This window comes from Phaethon lepturus, unplaced genomic scaffold (assembly GCF_000687285.1).
Source record: "Phaethon lepturus isolate BGI_N335 unplaced genomic scaffold, ASM68728v1 scaffold47305, whole genome shotgun sequence".
In the NCBI taxonomy this organism is placed as follows: domain Eukaryota; kingdom Metazoa; phylum Chordata; class Aves; order Phaethontiformes; family Phaethontidae; genus Phaethon; species Phaethon lepturus.
The window spans coordinates 18066-28132 of NW_010542194.1; the positions used below are offsets into that span (position 1 = coordinate 18066).

At 44.4% G+C, this 10067-nt stretch overlaps 1 protein-coding gene across 1 annotated transcript in view; it reads right to left on the minus strand.

The window, feature by feature from the left end:
* The window catches only part of MEI1 (meiosis inhibitor 1), a gene marked incomplete at its 5' end in the record, with an annotated part of 28609 nt that overhangs the window by 15464 nt on the left and 3078 nt on the right, over positions 1–10067 (minus strand). Inside the window, 8 exon segments of the mRNA XM_010287952.1 lie at positions 1–63; positions 627–774; positions 885–1059; positions 3886–3997; positions 5412–5553; positions 6602–6720; positions 8664–8778; positions 9324–9458. The exon segment at positions 1–63 is cut by the window's left edge and continues 18 nt beyond it. Of these exon segments, the coding sequence (XP_010286254.1) occupies positions 1–63; positions 627–774; positions 885–1059; positions 3886–3997; positions 5412–5553; positions 6602–6720; positions 8664–8778; positions 9324–9458 (1009 nt within the window).

Sequence of the window (10067 nt, forward strand, 5' to 3'; positions counted from 1 at the left end):
GACGTAGACCAAGCTCAGATCTGGAAGATTATCCAGGATCCTCCTTATGGTACACAACGACCTCTGGTAAGTGTGTGGGAGGGAAAGGGGGAGAGAGAACAAAATAATCACTAGATACTGAATATCAAAAAGCTGAAGTGACGAGAGTTTACCGTGAAAAACAGTCAAACTGCCTTTTAAGTAGACAATCAAATATATCACTTAAACATCATTTTGTGAAGCCCATTTGCATCACAAAGCCTAAGAAACTTGTAGGCTTTATACAGTGCTCAAAGCTGTGCAGCAGCAAAGAGCCATATGGGAACACTAGAAAGCCTGCTGCAGAGGCTGTAGATGTGTTCAGGAGACTGAAGCTATGAAATTTATTATATTCCATACGTGAATTCACAGCCTATCTAACACATTTACACTTCCCACACATACACAAGTTTATTCAGTCAAATCTATATTCCCTAGTGGCTTTTCATAGTTAACTTTCCAGAATGTAGATGCACTGCACACTCTTCACTCATTCACTGCTCACCACCTATGTCAAAATACTTTCTGCAAGAGGGTTGATGGGAGTGGGGAGGGACCCTAGGTTCAACAAAAAGGGTCCAAGAGGAAGGAATGAAATCTTATTTTACCAAGTCCAAGGCTTTGCCTTTGTCCTGACAGACAGCAAGGAGGTAAACTGCAGCTCTGAGTATGTATGGAGGGGGACAGTCTCCATGGTCCTGTACTGATTGGAGGAAATTTCTTACAGCTAAAAATAATTCTGCTTCTGGGACAAACCTGCATTCAAGGAGATTGGAGTGGGAACAATAACATTAGACATGCCTCACCCACCAATACATGGTATGTAATGGCCAGAAAACCACTTACCTTGTATACTATTGTCTCACCTGTCCCCAAAGGTGTAGGCAAAGTGTAAGAGTAGTATGAAGCAGTGTTGGTGGCTGCAAAGAGACTGATCCAAAGAGAAAGGCTCAGGGGTTTCAGCCAGGAGGAGAAGACTTTCGGCAACGGTGTAGTTTAATTGTGGCAGACCCTTCTGCAGGAGCTCAGACATCTCTTGCTCTAGAAATAAAAATAATATGAGCAGGCAGGCAGTGATAAGGAATGTCTGCAACAAAGCAGAGTGGAACAGGAGGATGAAAGCATCTGCCTGCCCTAACTCAAGCACATTAAATTAGGGAAGCTCCTAATGTACAAAATATCAAAGCCAACCTACTACCCCACAGTCTGTATACAGCAAGTGCACCTCTGTGATCTGGCACAAATAGAGATGTGAGACCTGATTTAATGGAGCTGGCTTTGAGGATGAAGACATTTCTGTTTGAGGTTCCCAGCTCTTTGCTGATGCTGCCTGTATGGTGACCAACCACTGCCAGTGGAAAAAGTGGCTTTTGTGTTGTGGACACTTTCATCTAATTTATTTGGGACTTATCTATTATGGAAAGTTACAGTACAGGCAGGAAAGCTTTATAGAGTATGCCAGAGGAAAAAATGACCTTAATCTGCAGATATGGAAGATTATGCAGCAAGTAATATTATTTCAATTAAGCCATGCACAGTTGTGCTAATAAATGTCACCATGTAGACAAAACCATAGGCAGACAAAACACATTCTTTCAGGTAGGGTTCCAAACTCTTCAAAAAGCATTCACTGAGTGTTGTCTCCTAGCTGGAGTAGCTTAAAAAAAAGCTAGGAAAAAAAATATCTAGATAGATCTTATGTGTGTCTTCCCTTCCTTCCTCTTTTGTCTCTTTTTTAAAGTATTTTTGCACCTATTGCCTAAATAGAGGGTGGCAGGGCCTCAAACTAAATAAAACGATTTGTTTCTTTCCCCAAACTTGCCCTCCTGAAAAGAAGTTCTCTCCTTCTCTGTGGCAGAGTAAAGGCTCAGGCACAAGCTGCAGAGGAAGCTGGAACAGGCTTGATTTAAGGCAGGATTACTGTGAAGAAGAGCAGAAAGATACAGTGAAGAAGGCTAGAAACATCCTCTTCATACTTCTAATATCACACGCTGTCTGCCAGAATCTCAGTTTACTGAATGATCACATACAAGCACCTGCTCCATCACAACAAGACTCCAGGAGCCAACCTGGGCTTCCAGGAAAATGAGGAGTTCCCAAAGGACAGTCAGCTCACGGATGTGGCAGGTGTGTGTGGTGACAACAGTGAACAAGTTCACATACCTTGGGAGAATATGAATACAGTGGGCTACTCTCACAATCATCACACCTGGTATACACAGGGAGTCCTGTAAGGGCAGGACCCCTAACACTGTAGAGAACAGGAGGTGTTTGAGGGTAGCTCCCAATACCTGATTCTACTGGCAAACACCAGTAAGGAGATTTTATAGCAATGGTGTTTCCAGGGATGAACAATGAAGAATGCCAAAATATTAACTAAAAGGGTGAGAACAGCTCTATTTCCAGGTATTTCTCTCTCGCCAATGATTTCCTTGCAGAATAGGACATAACCAAACATCTTTTCACCGTAACACATCATCCTTGGTGCTCCACACTACTGTATTCAGAGGCCTAGATCACTCCTCCCACACACCATTCACAGGCACAAACATCCCCACTCTAAGTTCTGCAGTGGTAACCTGGACTAGGGATGTATTTTGTTTACTCTTTTAATGACATGCAATCACAGGAAAGAGGAGGTAAAACATCCCTGCAGACCCACAGAGTCTCCCCAAGTGCTCCTCAACCTAAAAATCATAGTCTCTGCTGCAGAAGACCTTTTGCAGTGTCCACTGTTGAAGTCTTCCTCCTCCCTCCCATTTCTTATGCATTATCACACCATGAGCAACAAAGATAGTGGTAATATGTGCCTAGGAAGTCAGAGCTCAGATGGAACTGTTACTTCTTTTCAAAACACCCACTGATTTGACTACTCCAAAGTCAAGCTGCTTTCTCTCTACCTCTGCAGGAGGTAGTGCTCAACGGAGCACAGAATTCTCACAACGCTGTGTAAATTCACCCGCCTCCTACTCGGCTGCTTCTCCCTTCTCCCACATCCAGCTTTTCCATTGTCAGTTACCATTTACATTTTGCATTAAGATACAACCACTCTCGAGTCTTTCAGCCTCCCATTTTGCATAATCAGGTGCATTAGATAAGGCATGATCTGCTTTCCCATCTGAAAATTTCTTACTTGCTCACAATACACACATCACAATACCTTTGTACAGAGCAAAATCTGGCCTTCAGCTCCAGTGTCAGTCGGATGAAGGAGGAGGACGCTAGATAGAAAGCAAGACAAAAATGTCAAAGGAGCACAGAACGTATACGATAAGGGAAAAGACTAGGCAGGTCCCATAACCATCCCCACACATCTCCATGCAAACCTGGTGAACAGGGCAGGCCATCTCAGTAAGAATACATTTGTTAAGCTTTCTCTCCCAAAGCAAAGTACTCTGAGTTTGGTTCAGAGAGGAGTTTCTGAGATTCATTTGTTTTCTCAGGAGGAAAAGGGAAGATTTTCCAACTTCACATGTTTACAATAGAAGAATTATCTACATCACCTCTCTGATGTGCAAAGAGTAAGGAATACACAGAGTAAACAGGATTTCTACATAGTAAAACCACACCAACAATTCCAGCATAATCCCTGTCTACAGGAACAGCCAATTCTGAATATTCCAGAGGAAAGGGTAAAGCTGACACAACTTACTTATCTAAAATAAAATCTGTCCCATCATCATTGCTAGGCCAAATAGCTTTTTCATCCTGATGAACATGACTGTGTACTCTATTCTTACTCATAAAAATATGTAATATAATCCTCCACATAAAGTCTTGTTAACTTCATTGCCTCAGTAATATGCAGTAGCAGGAAGTTCCATCAGTTAAGAGCACAGAGAACATGATCCTACACCAGCCCCTTACCCAGCTTTTTGGAGAACTTATTCCGCATGTTTGGCACCACTATAAATAGGGTATTAAGTGTTGAGATGAAAACCTCCATCACTGATGGGCTGACAGCTCTTTCCAGGTAGTTCTGTGGAAAGAAGAAAAGATCAGGTGTGTGATACGCAATAAACATTGAAAGCAGCAGCTTTCTTCTGGCCTCCTGCCCACCCAGAAAGTTAGATTTCTAAATCCAAACAAACGGAGTAACAGTTCTACCAAAATGCCTGGCAGCGAGCACACAGGCATACAGAGCACTTTGAAGGCAACTAACACCCCCCTCTGCCAACGTTATGGGCTGTGCTGCTAACTCTGCAAGACATTACATCAAACAAGAAACTTTTTCCTGATTCCAGCTGGCAACGAGCTAGGCCTTAATGCACAGCGATTGACATTACTGCCCACATTGCCCTGGAAGTAACTGCTCTTACAGGTCAGATGGCTAATTCTCCAGTGTGGCATACAACACAGGACATATGCTTAAGTGCACCTGTTTTCAGCATTCACTTAACACCTGTGCTTCAGCATTTTATTGAGTAGTGGCAAACATAGGCATTTAAGCTCTCTACAGAGTCCAGCCCTAAACTGTTTAGAATAGAAGGATTCAACTCACTCTTGTAGAAGGTCACTGGACAATTTTTTCACAGTCCATTAATTTTTACCCAAGTTCAATGAGCAAGAAACAGCACACTGACTCCAACTTTGCCAAATTGGACATGTACTGCATCCTCCCTTCAGGGAGAACAGCAATGCCACTGCAGCTGCCTACCAAAAGATTGGTTAAGAAAACACAAAACAAAACATCTGCAAGGTCCCAAAAACTGCAAGAATCTATACACTTGAACCTATGGTAAAGCACAAGCAAAATTTACTCAACATTTGGAACCACAACCAGAGTCCCACTCTTTTGACAATTCTGCTTGAAATGTCTTAGTGACAGGTCGGTACGGAGCGCTAAAGCACACCTGACTCTCCACAGCTACTTTTTAAACTGTGTCCCTGGCCTTACTGAGGCACAATGCTTAGTACTGCCCTTGTTGTGTAAACTGGGCAGCCTCATCAGCACCTTCTGGAAAGAAGCATGAAAATGAAATTGCAGGCACAAAATACCACTGCTTTCTGGGACACAGGCAAGTTTTGAAAAAGTGGGAGAAGGGGAAAGAACAGTTCAGGCACTCTTCATTTTCTGCATCATCCAGAGCTGCCATGGATTAGCTAGCATGGCAGGTAGGCTATGGGGATTGCACAGTCTGAAGAAAGACACTGCCATCTACATGGAAGCTTTATGAATTTCTCCACCCTCTGAGACTGTACACTCCCATTCCCATTTTGCATGAACTGTATAATGCCACATTTGGCTCTGGAGAGGTGGCAAATGACACAGCTGTTCTTGGTTTACTCTACATGCTCCCTTCCCAAAAGAACACTTGTGCAACCCACTCTTGGTGCTTGAAAGCACCTTTCCAGGTACCCAAGGAATAGATCAAGTTCAGAAGAAACCCTACCATGACCATGGGGATGCAGAGGCTATCACAAATCCTCAATAGGAACTCAGAGAAGTTGCTCAGTGTATCCTTTCTCTTGGAGTTGGGGGCAGTGAAAGCGTTCTCCTGGGCCATGAATTCACTCTGGAATTCCACTGCTAACCTACAAACACACAGCAGACACCAGAGGAGAGAGGAATCCTCCTCACTCTGCAAAGGAAGTCAGGAGATACTACATTTCCACCACAACTTGCACCATTAAGGACCCCACAAACACTTCATGGGTTGGAAACACAGGAATCTGGCAATCACACAGAGTTACTTCTTGAGTGAAGCTATTAAAAATCAGCAATGTTGCACAACAGTACAAATTGGGAAAGGAAGACTTAGCTTCTGTGAAGAAAGTATCTGCTGTGGGAAGACTAAAGGTTCCCAGCCAGGCCAGAGTGCCTGGAGCACAATGCAGCAAACCTTGTGAAAATTAGCGAGGGGACCATTCAGCTGATCTAAAAAACAATGACAGAACCTGAGTCCTCCCTAACACCACCCCAAGACATGAGGTCAGTACAGACAGGGACATCTGCTTCTGACTGAACTATCTCAGCCAAGCCAAACGCAAGTGATGCAAGGCAAAATAACTAAGCTGGCCAGATTTCCCTTAACAGATCTGGATTCATACACAAACTCATCTACCACTGTCTGCTGTGCAGCTAAGGGTGACAGATTGCTCTCATCCAGCAAAACAGGAAAAGTTGGTGCCTACAAACCCACTTGCAGTAACAGGTCACACACGAGCAAAGCCAAGGCCAGCATCTGGAGCAGATAGACATTTGTTAAATAGTTAATCCCCTCCAGCAGTAAGACTATGTACCCCAGGGCACAGCAATATGGTTTCAAACATACCTTCCAATAGTTCTTATATCATCAGTAGTTTGGCTAATTTTCAAGCAGTTCCTCAAAGGCCAAAGACATGAAATAAACTGATAGGTCCCACACAAATTTCTTGGGACACACATAAAGATGTCACAAAATTTTCATTATCACTACATACCCCTCCTCCTGTTGTTTCACTGGCAAGTGCCATGCATTGAACTCACCTGTAATATTTCAGTGGTGGGATTGGGTAAAGGAACTCAGTTACAAGATCAGAAGGATGGATGGACATGGACAGACACACTACCCACCCGTCCACTCCCCTGACTTGTCCTCACCTGCAAGCATTTCTGAAACTTTCCAGGGTGTTGAGCAAGAACTGGCCCTGTCTCTGAGAAACTCTGCTGAGATTTCTGTTTGCTGGGTGACTCTGAGACACTGAGAATGGGAGATCACCCTGTTAAAAGAGAGAAGTCTTTAAAATCTCATGTTCACTGTCAGAAAAAATAGCTTTCTTCTCTGATACCAGCAGCAGGAGGAACAGATTTCTTTTCACTCACTTCTTTCACATAACTGTTTTTTTACTATTGTGCTTTCCATAGGGAGGGCACAGTTAGAGACCTTTTGTGCTCTTCCTAGGGAAGACAGAGTTACAGAGCCACTAGTTCTGCACTGCCCTGTCTTTACAATCTGCATTGCCATGGTTTGGTCTAATCTGAGTTTTAAACAGCTTGGCTAATGGAGCTTCAAACCCTTCAGGGAAAACTTGGTATTTTTTAAAATTTATTTCTTCCAGTTACTCTTCAGACAACACTGAACAGTTGCTCACTGAAATCTTAGAAGTTGTCTACTTTGGCTCAGATTTGTAAGCAACTATCCATGTAGTAGGTTTTGTTCCCACACAGCATCCTACTGAGTTCAGCCAGAAGCCAACTGCAGCGTCAGAGTTAATCATTTACCCAAACTGGCAACCACTTGGAACTCAAAAATCTGCTTTTAAGCCTTAACTTGTTGTGGTGGTCTTCTCCAAATACTACCAGAGGAGGACACGACAACACACTGGTGCCTGGCAGTTCAGAACTCCTTCTCCTTCTCCATTTGATGCTGAGATACCTTAGTATCTTAGTACAATCAGTTCACCTTTTCTCCCTTTAAAGATAGCCTGGATTTCATAGAATCATAGAATCTTTCGGTTGGAAGGTACCTTTAAAGGCCATCTAGTCCCACCCCCTGCAGTGAGCAGGGACACCTTCAACTAGATCAGGTTGCTCAGAGCCCTGTCCAACCTGGCCTGGAATGTTTCCAGGGATGGGGCATCTACCACCTCTCTGGGAAACCTGTGCCAGTGTTTCACCACACTCATTGGGAAAAATTTCTGCCTTACACCTGGTCAAAATCTGCCCTCTTTTAGTTTAAAACCATTACCCCATGTCCTATCACTACAGGCCCTGCTAAAAAGTCTGTCCCCATTTTTCTTATAAGCCCCCTTTAAGTACTGGAACGCTGCAATAAGGTCTCCCAAGAGGCTTCTCTTCTCCAGGCTGAACAACCCCAACACTCTCAGCCTGTCCTCACTTACTTACTGTCTTTTCCTTACTACCTGCCTAATTTCCTTCCTGTGAAGCTCCTTATTCTGAAAGGAACAGCAAGCTCTGTGTGTGTGCCTATGGGGCAGAAAGTTCTGCCTTCTCCAGGCAGAGAAAACAGACATCTGGTACCACAGAACTTGGGCCTAAAGATAGTTCATCAGGCATTTGGAACTCTGGTACTCCACCAAGATGCTCTTGACACTACAGACATGCGACCTAAACCCACATGGCTCTAAGCCTAGCGCAAGAAGACTCAGCCCTTGCTTGTCTTTTCACTAGCCATCTGTAATGGAGGCTCTCCTCAGAAGTGCATAGGTCACAGCAGCACATCACACTAACTACATATTCCAGGAACAGGAAAAGATTTACAGTTCAAAGAGTGACTAACAGCCCCCTTGCTGAGGCATCACAGTGCATATATGAAGACCCTCTTGGTCTGAAGGCACAGCAAGAGATGTTAATTCCCAAAAAAATAGATTGACCAATGCAGCCTACAAGGTGGGGGCCTGAAGAAGGGAAAGTTCAAGTGACTTTGGAGTACTGGGCACATAAAGAGAGCAGCATGCTGAAGTGGTGCCCCACAAATCTTCACTGATTTAGAAAGACAACATTCACCAGCATCCCTCTTCAGCTACTTCAAAGACAATGATTGGTACCGTTTCAACGTATGAGGACCAAAAGAAACACCAGAGAACCCAACAACCATAGGGTAAGAGGATGGAACATATATATAACATCCACATAGTGTGCTAGGAGGATCAGTCCTGGCCTGCTTGTCCCTACCAACAAGCAACAACAACTTTTGACTTACTGCATGCCTCTTGCTACTCTGTGGTGGGGAAAGATCAGCACATCGCTTCAGCACTGCCTCCAGCAGCTTCTGTAGCTCTTCATATGGGACTGGAGGGGAGCTCAGATGGTCCTTCCTGAACAAGCAGAGAGAAAGACAGCATGCACATTCCTTGCTGGGAACATTCCACCTGGGAAGGCAATACCAGCAGAAGTAACTGCTCTTCTGACAGCAATATGCCATTGCCACTTCTCTCCAGCACAGCATACTAAGGTCCCAATATCAGAACAGTGCCTTCATCCACATGTGCACCCAAACACACCCTCACTGCACTCACTGTCCACTCCTGCTACAGTCAGGAAGCATATGATTGTACAGAGTCTTATGCTTGCCTTTACCTATCCAGATGGGGCACAGAGTGACAAAGCCATAGCAGCCGCAGTACAAGCCTGCCTGGGACACTAGGTCCTTGATGCAGCGACTTGCTGCCTACCACAACTTCATTGCCCTAGCAGCCTTTTGAGGCAGGAGGGAAGCTAGCTCTGCTGTACCCACGCCTCTGTCAGCCAGATGTCCCACTGCAGAGCACACTCACCCACACAGCCACAGGGGAGCCGCAGAGACCAACATGGTATCAACCGATCTATTTGAAGAAAAGCCTGCAAATACTTTCCCGCCTACCTCAGGAAAGCTGCCACAGTTCTCACAGCCTCCACTACCACCTCCAGCACTGGGCAGTTCACTGTCTCCATCAAAACATCAATGGCTTCTATACATACACCTCGGTTTGTGAATAATTTGATTTCCACTGGTTGCCTGTGAAAAAGAAACTGAGTAAGCAAGGAGGATATTACAGTTAAGCAACTGTAGTGCCCTCCTCATTTCACCAAATGGACAGCTGAGCCATGTGGTTCCAGCCTTGCTTTTCAGTATTCAGAGCCAGCTGCTCTCAAGGAGGTACTCTCAAACGCGAGCAGGTGGAGGGTTTGCTACAAAGAGCGACCTTCAGCAGGTCTGGAGCCCTACTATTGTGAAAAGAACCCACAGCCTGGATAACTGTGTGACTAAACCAGCGAACACTGATATGAAAAGAAAAACAGGCTTTGCAAAATACTCTCTCTGCCTAGGACTTTATGCTGAGGCCATCTGCTCTGGCATTTGTGGGTTCATCTGGCAATTTATATTTCTGAGTAAACAACCAAACACCACCATCCTAGAACAAGGACAATGCCATGAGAATAGCTTCTCCTACAGTCCTATAGCACTTTTAATGCCGGATGCTGCCAGAAGGATAGCGACTTTCATGAACTTGAAAAGTAATCAGGAAAATAAACACGATCCAACTGTTTTGACAATTCTTCTTGATAGTGAGCATTTTGGTCATCTGATCACCTGGTGGCTCAACACCTTTGAGCATTCAGCAGG